The sequence below is a fragment of the Meles meles genome, chromosome 1 (genome assembly GCF_922984935.1).
Source record: "Meles meles chromosome 1, mMelMel3.1 paternal haplotype, whole genome shotgun sequence".
Lineage (NCBI taxonomy): Eukaryota > Metazoa > Chordata > Mammalia > Carnivora > Mustelidae > Meles > Meles meles.
In genome coordinates this window covers 120,684,067-120,701,814 of record NC_060066.1, presented here as the reverse complement: position 1 = coordinate 120,701,814, position 17,748 = coordinate 120,684,067, and the positions used below count along the sequence as shown (strand labels likewise).

Below are 17,748 nucleotides of genomic sequence, written 5' to 3'. Positions count from 1 at the left end.
ATGTAAGGAATCTCTCCCCTCTAACTGCCCTTAAGGTGGTTTCCTTGGTTCTAAGACCTGCAAGTTTTATTATTACATGCCTGGGGTCAGTCTGCTCTTCTTGATCTTGGGAGGGGTCCTCTCTGCCTCTAGGACATAAATGCTTGTTTCACTCCCCAGGTAAGGGAAGTTCTCAGGGTTTGTTCAAATATATCTTCTAGTCCCCCCCCCCCATGCCCTCAGGGATCTCAATAATTCTGACACTGGAGTGTTCCATGGTGTCATTTATTTATCTAATTCTGTTTTCATGGATTTTAAGGTGTTTGTTCCAGGCCTCCTTCTGCTCCTTCCTCTCTATCAGTTTGTCTACTGGATCACTAATTTTTCTTCTACCTCATTTACCCTAGCTGTTAGAGTATATAGTTTTGACTGCATCTCATTTGTAGCATTTTTAAGTTCAGCCTGATGAGCTCTCATTTCTGTCCTTAGAGAATCTATGTGGTTATTAATGGTTTTCTCCAGCCTAACTATTGTCTTCATAACTGTTACCCTGTAGTCTATTTCTGACATCTTGCTTATATCCCTTGCATCTGTGGGAGAGGCCATTGTCTCTTTTGTTCTTTTCTTTGTTGGGAATTCCTCCTCCTAGTCATTCTGTTGTGGCATATCAAACTCTTTCTTTTCTCAGATGACATGATACTTTATGTGTAAAACCCAAAAGACTCCATCCCTAAATTACCAGAACTCATGCAGCAATTCAGCAATGTGACAGGATAAAAAAATCAATGTACAGAAATCAGTTGCTTTCCTATCCACTAATAATGAAACTGTAGAAAGATAAATTAGGGACTTGATTCCATTTACAATAGCACCAAAAACCAAAAGGTTGGAATAAACCTAAACAAAGGGGTGAAGGACCTATATTCTAGAAACTACAGAACACTCATGAAAGAAACTGAAGACACAAAAAGACAGAAAACCATTCCATGCTCATGGATCAGGAGAATAAACATTTTTAAAATGTCTATGCTGCCCAGTACAATCTACACTTTCAATGCCATCCCAATCAAAATACCAATGGCATTTTTCAAACTGCTGGAACAAACAATCCTGAAATTTGTATGGAACCAGAAAAGACCCTGAATCACCAAGGAAATGTTGGGGGGAAAAAAACCAAAGCTGGGAGCATCATGTTGCCTGGTTTCAAGCTATATTACAAAGCTGTGATCACCAAGACCGCATGGTATGGGCACAAAAACAGACATATTAGTCAATGGAACAGAATAGACAGCCCAGATATAGATCCTCAACTCTATGGTCAACTAATCTTCAAAAAAATCAGGAAAAAATATCCAGTGAAAAAAAGACAGTTTTTTCAATAAATGGTGCTGGGAAAATTGGAGAGCTGTATACAGAATGAAACTTGATCATTCTCTTACACCATATATAAAGATAAACTCAAAATGGATGAAAGACCTCAATGTGAGATAGGAATCCATCAAAATCCTAGAGGAGAGCATAAGTAGTAACCTCTTCGACACTGGCCATAGCAACTTCTTTCAAGACACATCCCCAAAGGCAAAGGAAACAAAAGTGAAAATGAACTTTTGGGACTTCATCAAGATAAAAAACTTCTGTACAGCAAAGGAAACAGTCAACAAAACTAAGAGGCATCCCACAAAATGGAAGAAGATGTTTGCAAATGACACTACAGATAAAGGGCTGGTATCCAAGATCTACAAAGAACTTCTCAAATTTAACACCCAAAAAACAAATGAACCAGCCAAGAAATGGGCAGAAGACGTGAACAAACAGTTCTCCAAAGAAGACATACAAATGGCTAACAGACACATGAAAAAAATATTCAACATCATTAGCCATTAGGGAAATTCAAATAAAAACCACATTGAGATACCACCTTCCACCAGTTAGAATGGCAAAAATTAACAAGGCAGGAAACAATAAATGTCAGAGAGGATGTGGAGAAAGGGACACTCTTACACTGTTGGTGGGAATGCAAATTGGTGCAGCCATTTTGGAAAACAGTGGGGAAGTTCCTCAAAAATTTAACCACAGAGCTACCTTATGACCCAGTAATTGCACTACAGGGTATTTACCCCAAAGATACGGATGTAGTGAAAAGAAGGGCCACATGCATCCCAATGTTCATAGGAGAAATGTCCACAATAGCTGAACTGTGGAAAAGCCCAAGATGCCCTTCAACAGACAAATGGATAAAGAAGATGTGGTCCATATATACACTGGAATATTACTCATCAGAAAGGATGAATACCCAACTTTTGCGTCAACATGGATGAAGCTAGAGGATATTATGCTAAGTGAAATAAGTCAAGCAGAGAAAGTCAATTATCATATGGTTTCATTTATTTGTGGAACATAAGGAATAGCATGGAGAACATTAGGAGAAGCAAAGGAAAAATGAAGGGGTGAATCAGAGGGGGAGATGAATCATGGGAGACTATGGACTCTGGAAATCAAAGTGAGGGCTTTATAAAGGAGGGGGAAATGCATTAGACTGGTTATGGGTATTAAGGAGGACATGTATTGCACTCAGCCATGGGTGTTATATGCAAACAATGAATCATGGAACACTACATCAAAAACTAATGATGTACTGTGTGGTTTCTAACATAACATTAAAAAAAAAACTTGAAACAAACAAAAATAGTAATTGCTCTTCTACCACCATAAGTAAACAAATGAATAATTTTTTTAAAAGAAGTGTTGGCAAGGATGTGGAGAAAATGAAGCCTGGCACACAGTTGGTAGAAATATAAATAGGTAGAGCTCTTATGGAGCCACGAAAAGTTCAAAATAGAATATGATCCAGCAATCCCACTTCTGGATATATAATCAAGTGAACTGAAATCAGTATCCCAAAGAGACACCTGCATTCTCATTTTGCAGCATTATTCATAATATGAATATTATGAAGCCAATCTAAATGTTCATTAATGTATGAATGCATAAGGAAATGTGGTACATACTCACAATGGAATATTATTTAATCTTAAAAAAGAAGGAATTCTTGACACTTGTGACATCATAGATGGACCTGGAAGACATTATGCTAAGTGAAACAAGCACAACAGAGGAAGACAAATACTGTATGGTGTCACTTATGTGGAATATAAGATAGTCAAACTCACGAAAGCATAGGGTCAAATGGTGGTTGCTACCAGTTTGGGAGAGAGGTGAATAGGGAGGTGATGGTCAAAGGGCACAAAGTTTTAGTTACCCAAAATAAGTAAGTTCTGGAAATATACTCTACAATATAGTGACTATAGCTAACAATACAGTATTGTACATTCAAAATTTGCTAAGAGGGTAGATTTATATTAAGTATTACTACCACAAAAAATAAAAATAATAATAATGTGATGGAAGGAAACTTCAAGAAATGATAGGTATGTCTATGGTTTGGATGGTGGTGATGGTTTCATGAGTGTACACTTATCCCAAACTCATCGAGTTGTATATGTTAGTATGTACAGCATTTTTACATGGCATGCATATCTAAAGTGCTTTTATAAATTAAAAAAAAATTTTAAAAATAAAATATAAGCCAGAGTATATTGCCATGAATTTGGAGAGATGGACAGGGGCAAATTAGAAAGGACATTTTGTGTACACATACATACATAAAACCATCACTACATCAAGATAACAAACATTCATCACTTCCAAAAGATCAGTCATGGTCTGTTGTAATCCCTTTCTCCTGTCTGTCCCTTCTCTCCTTTTATTTACCTAACCCCCACCACCACCACTGCTTTCCTCTGCCTCAGTCCCTAATCATTGATTTGCTTTCTGTTGCTATACATTAGTTTTCATTTCATCTCTAAAATTTATATACCTGGAGTCATACAGTATGTACTCTTTTCTTTGTCTAGTTTTGCTCATCCACCAAACTTATTTTGAGATTCATCTATGCTGTGTTGTATATCAGCAGTTCACTTGTATTCATTCCTGAGTAGTATACCGTTTGATAGGTATATCACCATTTGTTTTTCCATTTATCTGTTGATGGCCCTTTTGGCTGTTTCCGGATTTTGGCTATTACAAATAAAACTGCAATGAACATTCCTGTACAAGACTTTGTATGGTCATATGCTTTTTGTTCTCTTGATAAATACCTTGGAGTGGAATGGCTGAATCATGTAAGTATATGTTTAACTTTTCACAAAACTGGCAAAATGTTTTTCAAAATGGATATACCATTTTGGACTCTCACTAACCACATCCTTATCAACCCCTGGTATAGTCATTTTTTTGTCTTTTTCTTCTAATTTTAGCCACTCTGGGAGGGAGACAGCGGTATCTCATTTTGGTTTTAATTTACATTTCCCTAATGATTAATGAAGTAGAGTTATTTTTCATGTACATATTTTCCATCTGTGTATCTTCTTTGGTGAACTATCTGTTCAGGTCTTTTGTCCTTTTTATTCTTTTGTCCATTTTCAAATGGGATTGTTTGTCTTCTGGATTTTGAGAGAATTCCCTCAAGGTCCATCGATGTTGTCACAAACGGTAGGATTTCCTTCTTTCTCATGGCTGAATAATACTCTTATGTATATTTATACAACATTTTTAAAAGATTTTATTTATTTATTTGTCAGAGAGAGAGAGAGTGCAGCACGGGGAGCAGCAGGCAGAGGGAGAAGCAAGTTGCCCGCTGAGTGAGGAGCCCAATGCGGGACTCAGTCCCAGGATCCCGTAACACAATGAGAGCCGAGGGCAGACACCCAAACAACTGAGCCACCCAGGCAACCTATACCACATTTTTGAAAACTGAAATGTCAATAGGCATACATTGTTTCCATGTCTTGGCTAGTGTAAGTAATGTTACAATAAACATGGGGGTGCAGATATCTTTTTGAGACCATGATTTCCTTTCCTTTGGATGTAGGCCCAGAAGTGGAATTGCTGAGTTGTAGAATAGTTCTATTTTTAATTTTTTGAGAAACCTCCATACTGTTTTCCATAGTGCTTGTAACCAATTTACAGTCCCACCAATGGTGCATGAGGGTTGTCTTTCTCCATATCCTCTCACCACTTGTTATATCTTTTTGCTGATAACTGTCCTAACAGGTATGAGGTGATAACTCATTGCAGTTTTGACTTGCATTTTCCATCTTGATGATTAGTAATGTTAAGCATCTTTTTTATACCTGCTGGCCACTTGTATGGCTTTTTTCAGAAAAATGTCTATTCACTTCCCCTGCCCATTTGTAAACCATACATTTGTTTTTGCTTCCTGTTATTGAATTGTATAAGTTCTTTATATATTGTGGATATTAATCTCTTATCAGATATATGTTGCAAATATTTTCTCCCACTAAATAGGTTGCCTGTTCATTTTGTTGATGGTTTCCTTTGCTGTGCAGACCCATCTATTTATCTTTGCATTTGTTTCATTTGTTTTTGGTGTTATATCCAAGAAATTCTTGCCAAGGCCAATGTCAAGGTGCTTACACTTTATGTTTACTTCCAGGAGTTTTGTTGTTTCAAGTCTTACATTCAAGTCTATAATCCATTTTTTAGTTTTTTATTTAAATTCAATTAAGTAACATATAGTGCATTAATTTCAGGTATAGAATTTAGTCATTCTTCAGTTGCATATAACACCTAGTGCTCATTACATTAAGTGCCCTCCTTAATGCTCATCCCCAAATTATCCTATCCCCCCACTCACTTCCCCTCCAGCAACCCTGTTTGTTTCCTAGAGTTCAGCATCTTTCATGGTTTGCCTCCCTTTCTGTTTTTATCCTATTTTATTTTTTTTCCCTTCACCTATACTCATCTGTTTTGTTTCTTAAATTCCATGTATAGGTGAAATCATATGGTATTTGTCTTTCTCCAACTGACTTATATCACTTAGCATAATGTCATCTGGTTCCATCCACATCGTTACAAATAGTAAGATTTCCTTCTTTTTGATGGCTGAGTAATATTCCATTGTATATCTCTCCCATATCTTCTTTATCCATTCATATCTTGATGGACATTTAGGATCTTCCCGTATTTTGGCTACTGTGGATATTGCTGCTATAAACATTGGGGTACATGTGCCCCCTTCAAATCACTATTTTTGTATCAAGTCTATAATCCATTTTGATTTTATTTTTGTGATTGGTGTAAGACAGTGGTTTTATTTCATTCATTTGCTTGTGCTTGACCACTTTCCCAACACCATTTATTGAAGAAACTGTCTTTTCCCCACCATATATTCTTGGCTCCTTTGCTATAAATAAATTAACTGTTTATGCATGGATTTATTTCTGGGCATCCTAATCTGTTCTATTGGTTTATGTGTTTGTTCTTATGCTAATGTCATATTATTTTGATTAGTACAGCTTTGTAATATAATTTGAAATCAGGAAGTGTAATGTTTCTAGTTTTGTTTTTCTTCCTCAAGATACCTTTGGCTATTCAGGGTCTTCTATGATCCTACATAAATTTTAGGATAGTTTATTCTGTATCTGTGAAAAATTCCGCTGAAATGCTTACACATATTGCATTTAATCTGTGGATCACTTTGGGTAGTATAGACTAACAATTGTTAGGGTTGGTAATCAAAGGAGCGAGACTGATACAAAGCGAAGGTCAAGCAAATCTTTATATCGCGCCAAGCATTGAGAATCAAACTGACCAATCAGGGCTGTCTCTTGCAAAGAGGCAACCCCTCCCTGCCTCACAGGCTAACTTTTAAAGAGTAAAGGCCATGTGGGTTGAGCCTGGCTACACACAGGTGGCCAATGAGATTACAATCCACAGAGAAAACTGCACAGTCATGTTAGGTCACACACAGGTGGCCAATTGAATTACAATTCACCCTAGTAGATATATGCGTGCCCCACTGATTGGATGTCTCCACCTGGCCTGACCCGCCCTTGTATCCGGGCTTTGCTACCTGGGACTGGTAGCTAGGGAAACAGTATGCACACCCCACTGATTGGTTGTCTCTTCCTGGCCTGACCCGCCCCTTATCTGGGCTTTGCAAGTAAGTTCCTCTGGGAGGGGCAGGGTCAATCTAAGTTTACTGCATAGGGTCAATCTAAGTTTACTGTATAAACAACAAAATGGCTCCCTCTGATTAAGTAGGCCCTTACATTACAATATTCTTTCAATCCAGAAGCATGGAATATCTTTCCATTTATTTGTGTCTTCTTACATTTCTTTCATCAATGTCTAGTTTTCAGTGTCTAGATCTTTTACCACTTTGTTTAAACTTACTCCTAAGCATTTATTCTTTTTCATGCTGTTTTTAAATGGGATTGTTTTCTTCTTTTTCTGATAATTCATTACTGAATATTCTTTAACCCAATTGGCTATCTTGGGGCACACCTGGAGTACTTAGACTATTTCATTTACTTGCTATTAATATGGATAGAGTTGAGCATATTTGTTTTCTCTTTGTCCCATCTTTCTATTTGTTTTCTGTTTTCTATTTGTTTTCTGTTCTTTGTTTTTGTCTTAGTCTTTGCAGGTTGCTGAAGCACAATATACTACAGACTGGGTAATTTATAAACAACAGAAATATATTTCCCACAGTTCTGGAGGCTGGAATTCTAAGATCATGATGCTAATGTGGTCAAGTGAGACCACTCTTTTGGGTTGCAGACTTTTTGTTGTATCCTCACAAGATGGAAGGAGCTAGGAAGCTTTCTGGGGTCTCTTTTATAAGATCTCTAATCCCATTTAGGAGAGTTCCACCCTCATAACCTAACTGTGTCCCAAAACCTTATGTCCCTACACCATCATGGGCATTAGGATTTCAACATGTAAATGTTGTGGGAACACAAACATTCAGACCGTAGCAGTTTCCTTTTCCTCTTTTTTTTTCAGGCTTCTTTCAACTAATCCAGTATTTAAAAATTTTTTTATCTCCTTTGCTGGCTTATTTTTTTTAAGTTTTATTTATTAGTCCTTTGGTGACTTATTAATTCCCCATTTTGCTATTTTAGAGGCTGCCTTATGGTTTATACTGTACATCATAAATTCATCACAAGTCTATCTTCAAATAACATTACCATACCACATAATGGAATTTTATAGTATACTTCCATTTCTCCCTTCCCAGAGAGTTCCTTTAAGACAAAATAATCATGGGTTCCATTTACTGAGTACAGTGGTATATCAGTCTCTGTTGTAAGATCATTTCATTTTCCCATCCACCCTAGGAGGTGTAAGTATTTCCCCTCATTTTACATAGGAATAAACTGTGACTAGAAATGTTAAGTAAATTTCCAAATCTCATGTAGCTCTTTAGTGGCATATGTGAGAGTTGAATTCAAGTTTGACCTCAAAGCCTATGTAGTAAGTCATCATATTAACTTCCCAAGTATATACAAACACACTTATAATATAATCAATTTTACTTTAACTTGGCTAAAATATTGGTGAAGAATTAAGAATAATACTGAGGGTCAAATAAGAAGGGGAAAGGGAAGGAGAAGGACAAAATAAAAGGAAAATAATATGAGATAAATATATATTTGGTCTTTTCAACAGAAATTATTTTCTTGTGGAACACAAATAGCTCATCAGGCTTATTAATAGCCTAGATGACCTATCCCTCAAGACCATCTGATTTCTGGATAGCTTGATACTATTAAGAGTACAGGCAATAGATTGTGTAAGCAATCTATATACTAGAAAAGGCATATCTCTAACAGGAAAAAAACCCCAATAAAATAGCATTCTGCTTTATATAGCAGGTTTATGTGTGGTTTTAAAATATGAGTTACTCTATAAAGCCAAATTGTGTCTGAGAGAAAATTCAAAATTGTGTATTCAGATCTCTAGAATTGAGGGTGAGGGTTTGCACATTAATGCCTTGCTGAGAAAATGAAATTATATATATATATATATTTTTTTTTAAATCAAGCTCACATTGCTATCTCTTCATTTCTCCATTGGATATTTGATAGCTAGTTTTATCTCTACTATAAGATTGACATCTCCTGGATGATAGCTACTACTTAGTCAGTTATATCTCCCACAGTATCTAGAATAAAAAACATCATAAATGCTTCTTCAGTAGAAGAATGAATCATACATATGTATGTTCCCCCACTTTCATGTGGAGAGTTTTATAAACCAAATGTAGTATATATATACATCTCAGGACATTTAAGGAACTGGTTGATCAAGTCACTGTCCTCCACAGCTGATTAATTCCTGACCCCTAGCCTGCTTTCTTGAGTAAATATCCAAGCACTCTTCTCTGATCATTGGCCTAGATTGTGTTACTATGACTCACTCCTCCAAAAGCAACTCTATTGCTTTCCTCTACAGTGCTTAATTCAGTGATAAGTATTCTTGGCTTGCGAATTGAAGCAAAAGTGAGTGTCTAAGATAAACCAATTGGTACCTTAGTTCAGAGACTGAAAAAACAGGGAGTTTGGGGAAACTTCCCAGAGGATACTCACAGCTCAAACCCAAGGTCATGCTGCAGATCTTGAACTCTGAACATTTATGCTGTCTGCTCACCGGTGCCACCTTATAGAGCCAGGTAACTTATTTCCCCTTTTTTTCCTTTCACTTTTTAGGGTAAAAATATCCCAGCATGGGCATGAGTGGCTTGAAGTTGCTGAAGTACGTTCTGTTTTTCTTCAACCTGCTCTTTTGGGTGAGTGTGCCTCTTCTGAGCATGAGGAGCTCATCTCCTCCCGGCTCCATTTTATTTCTCTCTCCTCTACTGAAGATCCTGGTATGGAGAGCAACCCATGCATGTCCACATGGCATACCCAGCTTAAAACAAGAGAGTAATAATTTCCCCTCTTCCCATCCTGCCATTGTATAAGTCTGTAAAATTGAAAAGTACCATGCAGTTATCTTTTTAAAATTATGTTCAGTCAGCCACCATATAGTACATAATTAGTTTTTGGTGTAATGTTCAATGATTCAGTAGTTGCATATAACACCCAGTGCTCATCAGAACCTATGCTCTCCTTAATACCCATCACCCAGCTGCCCCATCTCCCCATACCTGTGCCCTCTGAAACCTTCAGATTGTTTCGCAGAGTCCATAGTCTCAGGGTTCATCTCCCTCTCTGATTCCCCCCACCACTTCAATTTTCCCTCCCTTCCCCTATGGTCTTCTTCCATGCTATTCCTTATGTTCCTCATATGAGTGAAATCATATGATAATTGTCTTTCTCTGTTTGACTTTTTTCACTTAACATAATCCCCTCCAGTTCCATCCATGTCAATGCAAATGGTGGGTATTCATCCTTTCTGATAGCTGAATAATATTCCATTGTGTATATGTACCACATCATTATCCAGTGCAGATCTATTGGCATGCTATTCCTCTCTCTGGGGACTTTAGGCTACTACTGCTCACTGCTGACATCTATGGGTGAGAAACCTGAGACCCTCTATTCTGTGAATAAATAACACTTTCCTGCTCCCCTCCCTCCCTTAATCCCTTGGATGAATAACTGATTGAAAGGGAGGTCACCTTTTCTGGGAAGGTTTCACCGCACCAAATTTAGCAATTGAATTTCAAACATAGGATCAAGTTTGCACTCATGTGTCTATGAGAAGATTCTGAAAAGTTTGGCTTCTCTAGTTTTCTGCCTAGCAAGATAAACTTCTCAACCAGGCATCCCCTCTATATTGTTGTGGTTTCCAAAGGGAAGACCATGTGTAAGATGTTGTGGGAACAAGGAGTAGGACAGCTGAAGCTTGAAGATACTATATTACTCACAGTGAGCTTCCCTTGGTTTCTTATATGGGTAAGACGAAGCATGAGTGGGACATCACAGGAGGAAAGTAGGATCACTTCTTTTCTAGGCGCAGGGGAAAGCTGGGTAAAGAGGTTCTTCATGAGAATCTTGATAGATTTTTTTTTATTCTTTGGTGGGAAAGTTAAAAAAAATTTTTTTATGTTCATTAGCCAACATATAGTACATCATAAGTTTCTGATGTAGTGTTCAACAAGTCATTTGTTCCACAGAAGACCCAGTGCTCATAACAACATGTGCCTCCTTAATACCCATCATGTGGTTACCCCACCCCCCCACCCTAATCTCAAGTGAAAATGTGAGCAGATATTCAAGAATGTTGTGGGATTCTTTCTTTCAGTTCTGTGGCTGCTGCATTTTGGGCTTTGGGATCTATTTCCTGATCCACAACAATTTCAACCTGTTCCCCTCCCTCACACTGGGCAATGCATTTGTCATCGTGGGCTCCATTATCATGGTGGTTGCCTTCCTGGGCTGCATGGGCTCCATCAAGGAGAACAAGTGCCTGCTTATGTCGGTGAGTATCTTGCAGCAGATGTGGTACCCTAAGTAGAGAAACATGATACCTTAAGTCCCAGGCAAGACATTCCTTGGTAGCTAACCTATGGGCACAGGGAAATCATAGGAACATAGGATTGGCACTTTAAGCTGGCCAAATCTGTCTAGAGCAATAGTATTTTGTTTCTGACTGGGGTCCTAGGGATACATGGAAGAGGACATTGCTATCCTCCTTGGGATTCATTGTACAGTGTTAATAATGACCCTTGTCATAATTTCCCTTTATGACATTTTATTTCTCCATGTTTGGTTGAAATCAAGTGTTATGCATCTGCCTAAATGCTTTCACATCAGTATGTATTTTTAGGATCTGAATCAGAGTCACTACTAATGGAAAATATAGTCTCTAGATTCTTCTGAGTATTGTGACCCTCCTAAAATGACAGAAGATGCTTCTCTATCTCAGATCTGCACAGGATACATGATGGTATGATGATCCAGCTTAAGTGAGGACCTAGGTGATCTAACATGAGAGATGCTAGAGCTCTTCTGTTGTTCCCTGTCAGTTAAGACTCCTGAAGAGCACATTTAGGCCTAGGTTTTACCTGTAAGCTCTATGAAAGAAGAGCTCCTTGTATCTCTAAGTGGACCCAGAACAGTGCTTGATATAACAGTAGTACCCCATCCTTAGTAAGGGTTCCCAGTCACCTTGGTTCTTCCTTAGGTTATCTGGTTAATTTTCTTTCCCTTATGGGTCAACTCTTAAACTGGAACCAAGACATAGAATAAAAAGTTCCTGTTCTTAGTTCCCAGATTAATGGCAAAAGATGGGAGCTGATAGACATAGGGAAAAGATTAAACAGGTTTAAGTAGTCAAAATTAATGTTGGGATTAAAAAGGTGAAGTAGAATAAGTGACAATATGTTTTCTGCTGTGTGTGATTAGCTTAAAGGGAGTAAGCATCTACAGCTAGGGATAACTAAGTATTAGGACTGTGATTAGAATACCTCTTCTCCACATCTGTACAGGGCTCCTCTCAACTTCCACCATCACCTGATCCCAACCCTAAACTAGCCCTGATCTTGCAGAAAGGACCAGGCCCCAAACTAAAGACATATAGTTTAGTTTACTGCTCTTTTGCTCAACTGTTTCAAAAAGCTGATGTCAAAATTGCTTCACTGATTCAACAAATAATATTGCATACTCGTTATGTGCATGGAGCCGTATAGGCACATGCAAAGAGGAGAATAAAGTTAGAAGACAGCTGATCTGCCCTCTAAAGACTTGGAGTCTAGTTGTACAAGAATGACACATATCCCTCACAAAACAAAAGGCTTATGAAGGCCTGAGGAAGCAGAAATAGGAACTTCTGTACACGTGTGGAGACACGTCTGGATGCTCCCAGGGTGCAGTGGGAGTGAGGGAACAACTAGGATCAGTGCTATGAGCATGTCTCTATTTTGCCTCAGTTCTTTTTCCTGCTGCTGATTATCCTCCTTGCTGAGGTGACCATGGCCATCCTGCTCTTCGTGTATGATCAGAAGGTAAGCTATAAAGAACAAATTGTTGTATTTCTGACTGGGGAGAAGAAGTCCTGTAATAGAGATAGAGGCAAAGTGGAAGGATGGAAGAAAGAAATTAACTGTAAATGGAGCGGGGGGAGGAATTTCAAGAAAGATTGCAATTGATTCATGCTTTGAAGGATGAATAGGAAGAAAAGTAAATAGTTTATCCTCCACCTACTTCCTTCCCTCCATGTGTCTGGCAGTAGAAAATGTCTGTCTCCATGCCTAAGAGAGCCCATGCTTTGATTGTCTTCCTCTGAAAAACTAGAGTTCTGGAAAGACAAGAGGCTACTATGAACTTCTTCCTGCAATGCTATTTTAGTCGAGGCACTTTTCCCTGTATATAAACTCCCGCTCCTCACTTCCTTAGCTTTGAGGAGATCTTTTGGAAGGGAGGATCAAATGGAACCACCAGCCATTATTAGAAATTGCTTGTTCCTTGAATTCACCTGCATTTTATGTCTTCTCTGCTGGAATATGCCCCACTCAGCTGAATAATTATGTGTCTACGAGCCTGACTGAGAGCTTCCAGCAATACCACTCGAACAACAGCACCAAAGCAACATGGGATTCCATCCAGTCATTTGTGAGTACATATGGAATCCTCCTCAGCTTAGCCCAGACTTAATTTTCCAACCTCAGTGCCTGGAGGCTAAAGGAACTTCCTTTCTTGAAAGGTCCAGAATCTAATGTCTGCAGCCCCTAGGTCCAAAAGAATGTTTAGCGGTCACAAACACGAATCTGTCTGATTGGTACAAAGTTCTCTACATTCTCTCATCCTTCACATTCTCAGGTAGGCTCACTGTCTAAGCCCTACTAAGATCTAAGGAAGACCCAAACATGTCAGACTGAATCCCCTGTGTACTTAATTTTTCATCTGTAAAATGTGAATAAGTTAAACATGACCTTTCTACTTGAAGATTTATGTGAATGAAATGGTATAATGGATCTGAATATTTTGTTCTAAGGAGCCATAGTAGTAAGCTAATTCTGTATTTTCCACTACAGTCAGATCTGAAGGGCCCACCTTTTCTCCAAGTTACAGTTGTCCTTCTGCTAACTTTCTAACCATCATGTTTTTGGGGGGTTTGGCTTTTAGCTGCAATGTTGTGGTGTAAATGGCACAAGTGATTGGGGCGGTCACCCACCAGCATCTTGTCCCTCAAATCCACAAGTTCAGGTAATTTTTTGGCAACTTTTCTGTTTTATCCTCTTTGGTTAAACTTTCAGTTATCTTAGAAACTCCAGTCATACAGGACTTAGTCCTCCCAGCCAGAAACAAGGAACCTTGGATAAAATAGAGGCCAGGGAGAAAACCCAGGTTACTAGACAAATTAGACAAAAGTTGTCCAGATAACTAGACAAAAGGAAAGAAAGGAAAAAGCTCATTAGACTAGAGATGCCATCACAAATCTTGCTACCCTAAACTATTACATTAGATGGGAAAAGTTTATGTGATAGTGGCAGAGGATTGTATCTACATTTTTCTTGAGCAAGAAGTAGGTCTTATGGTTGAAAGTGAAAATTATAAAGTTGAGGTAGAAAACCTCCCCCTTTTCCTGTTTCTCTGCTTTTCTTCTTTGGAAATGGCAACATCCAGCCTCTTGGTAAAATGAATCATTAGTAAAAGAGTCTGGAGTTGGGGGAGAGAGAGTTGGTAGAACTATTGAAACAACCTGCCCACTTATTTTTTTTTCATTGTGTAATGTTAGACCTCCAGACTAGGGTGAGAGAAGAAGCCAAGATTATATTCCAAGATTAAGTTCCTAAATTCCTGTTACCTGGTATTATCCACCTTAGGGTTGTTTGAAAATCTCCAGAAATTTTTAGGTCTATGAAGAAAGATTGAGATACTCACCAACTAGCCCTGGCCTGGAGCTTGGTATAGGGCCATGATAGATTCAGATTTCAGCAGAAGCTGAAATGCAACCAACCCTAGAATTGCATAGGCTATCTCCCCATTTATTTGTCCCAAGTCAGCAGGGGATGTTTAAAGAACATAAGGACATCTATTGCTGAAATGCCTCTCAGGAGCCAGTTTAACTCTGTATGTAGAAATCTAGGACTTCGGCGTTAGGTGCTACTATGATGATAACAGGACCAGAAAAGTCTGTAGTTTAATATTCTTTGCTTTATGCATGTTTCTCCATACACAGAAAGAAAATAAAAATGGCCTAAGTCTTTTGGCATAAAGCAAAATATGAACTATCTTCTGAAATTAGGTTCCTTATCAAGTCAAATAATAGACTGGTATCCTTTGTAATTGTAATTTTTTCTAGGGTTGCTATGCACAAGCAAAACTGTGGTTTCACTCCAACTTCCTGCACATTGGAATCATCACTATCTGTGTATGTGTGATTCAGGTAAGAACTTAATCATGGGACTATTGTGAAGATTAAATTAGGTAAGTCAAGTAAAGTTTTAGAACAGTACCAGATACATAGTACATGCTCAATAAATGTGAGTTTCCCCAGGCAGGTAGCAAATGATGTCATTACCAATTTAAGGCATACAGAAAATATGCTGCAAGATCTGGTCAACTTATCACTAAGAGATATGAGTGCTTCATAGTCAAATTAAAAATAATCAGGCAGACCTCTACTTTGGTCATTCACTGAGCTGGTGTGTAAAAGCTTGTGATAGAATAGCATTCTTTGTGAGTAACTGGCCTTGTATGCCAAGCAGGAGCTGATGATAAAAATCATCATCATAATTTCTCTGCTTAGCATGGTAAGTCAGGGGTGAATTGGGGATAGTTTTGTCTTCTTTTTTATTATGTGACATTTCTACTAATTTTATACTCAAGTATTTTGGGTATGTCACAGAAGAGCTAAGATGTAATCAAGAAGCTCAGAGGGAAATAATTTTTCTCTGCTTGGAAACTAGGGAATCTCAGGGCACAGGGAGAGATGACTCATTGCACAAAGTTTTGACTTGTGCAGTACTTGACTACAAAAGTGACTTCTTAAGGAGATGAAGATGCCCCAACACTCTATCCTCTACTGTTCTGACACCATCACCCCCACTACCATTCTAAAGCAAAAGGAGAGAATAGAGAAGGAATTGGGGAATAATGGCATGAAGGGTGGTTCCAGTGTGATGGACACTCTTTTTTGGGGCTAATCCCAGGGGTGTGGGAGACATGGCTCCTCCTATGAAGACTTCACATTTTCTCAACTCTTTTCTCAGGTGTTGGGGATGTCCTTTGCGCTGACCTTGAACTGCCAGATTGATAAAACCAGCCAGGCCCTAGGGCTGTGACATGATACTGCCTTGTGCTGGAGAGGCTTATTTCATCTTTGGAAACCCAAAATCAGTTATTACCATGAAGGCTTAAATGGTCACCTCTTGGCCTGGTGTCTTTGTCCCCTTCTCATCTTTTCCCTGTTTTGGTCCCTGTATCATAAAACCAGAAAAGAAGGTATTAGCCAGACATTTCCCATCTCGAACACCAGAACAATGATTTACCCACTCATGAGGCAGCTATGTCCCTCAAGGTGGTGACACTAATACCTGAGCATTTTTTGGACATGAGAAGACAAAAGAACCTGCACTAATGGCTCAAGATCAAAGGATGAGTTTGGGACTTGAATTTTTGCATCTGCTTGTTGTCAAATAAGGCTCCAGCCTCTAAATCATGCCCAGTCCACTCTCCAAAGCCAAGCAAAAGAGAAGCTGAAGGGAGCTCTGGGGCCAGACTCTTTGGATCGTTGTCACGACCCTCTGCTTCCTTTTGGCTGGGCCTGGGCCTTCACTATAGGAATGACAGAGTACTCTTTCTCCAAAGAGAAACTTTGCAACTTCCTTATTAAAGGACCTTATTGATTCTTTGTCTTTCCAGAAGTAACTGCCCAGTGATTCATACCCTGACTTCAGCCAGTCTCTTAGCCTTTGAGTTACATAGCTATGGAAGAACTTAGCAGGATTGGCATCTCTAGTGGTTTAGCTGATAATCACATTTGTAAGAGTTCTGGTATTATTTTTCTATCAAATAAGGTTTTGTTAATGTACTATTTTATCTCTTCAATAAATAAAACAGCTTATGATCTCAATCATTACATTCTCATTCCTATATCTCAAATGTTTTCTGTGACTCGGACTGATTGCCCTGCCAGCAAGCTGGATATATTAGTTATCCATTGTTGCATAAGAAATTATTCCAAAACTTAGGGGCTGAGAACATGTACTTACTATCTTACATTTTCTGTGTGTGATGAATCTGGGAGCAGCTTAGCTGAGTGATTCTGGTTCATAGTCTCTCACATGACTACAATCAACCAATTAATCAATCAGCCCTGTCAACCAGGGCTACATTCATCTGAAGGCTCAACTGGAAAATGATATACATTCAAGATCTTTCATATGCCTCTTGGTAGGCCTCAGTTCTTTGCCACATGCCACCTTCCACAGGGTTGCCTTATGACATCACAGTTGATTTCCCCCATTACAAAACATCCAAGAGAGAACATGAAATACAGCGCCCCAAACAAGCCACAATCCTTTTACAGTCTAACTCAGTAGTGCCATCACATCAATCCTGCCATATTATATTCCTTAGAAGTGAGTCAAAATTTCAGCCCATACTCAGGGTCAGGAGGTTACCAGAGAGCAGAAATCATTGGGGGTCATTTTAGAGGTTACCAGCCACATGTCTTTTGGGCAGGAAAAGCTTAATAGGATTTTCTATAAGCTAAATTAAATTATCTAATAACCATATGTAATAAGGCATAAAATCAGAACATACCTAAATACAGAATCAAATGTAGAGAAGGCAGAGAAAAGGACAGAAGAACTGGGTTTTGTTCTTCAAGTTTTGTGTGGGATCTTTCACCTCTGTTTAAGGAAAATTGGTCATTTTAGTGGTAGTTATAGGGAAATCTTCAATACTATGTTTCTCTTGGGATAAAATTCAGATTCCTTATTATGTCTAC

General features: G+C 38.5%; 1 protein-coding gene across 1 annotated transcript in view; it reads left to right on the top strand.

Annotated features, from left to right (window-relative positions):
• Nucleotides 1-16,883, top strand: part of CD53 (CD53 molecule) — a 28,074-nt gene extending 11,191 nt beyond the window's left edge. Inside the window, exons 2-8 of the mRNA XM_045980279.1 lie at nucleotides 9,555-9,634; nucleotides 11,095-11,271; nucleotides 12,722-12,796; nucleotides 13,308-13,403; nucleotides 13,917-13,997; nucleotides 15,097-15,180; nucleotides 16,007-16,883. Of these exons, the coding sequence (XP_045836235.1) occupies nucleotides 9,572-9,634; nucleotides 11,095-11,271; nucleotides 12,722-12,796; nucleotides 13,308-13,403; nucleotides 13,917-13,997; nucleotides 15,097-15,180; nucleotides 16,007-16,078 (648 nt within the window). The 5' untranslated portion in view covers nucleotides 9,555-9,571 and the 3' untranslated portion in view covers nucleotides 16,079-16,883. The remainder of the gene's footprint in view (nucleotides 1-9,554; nucleotides 9,635-11,094; nucleotides 11,272-12,721; nucleotides 12,797-13,307; nucleotides 13,404-13,916; nucleotides 13,998-15,096; nucleotides 15,181-16,006) is intronic.
• Nucleotides 16,884-17,748: the final 865 nt, after the last annotated feature.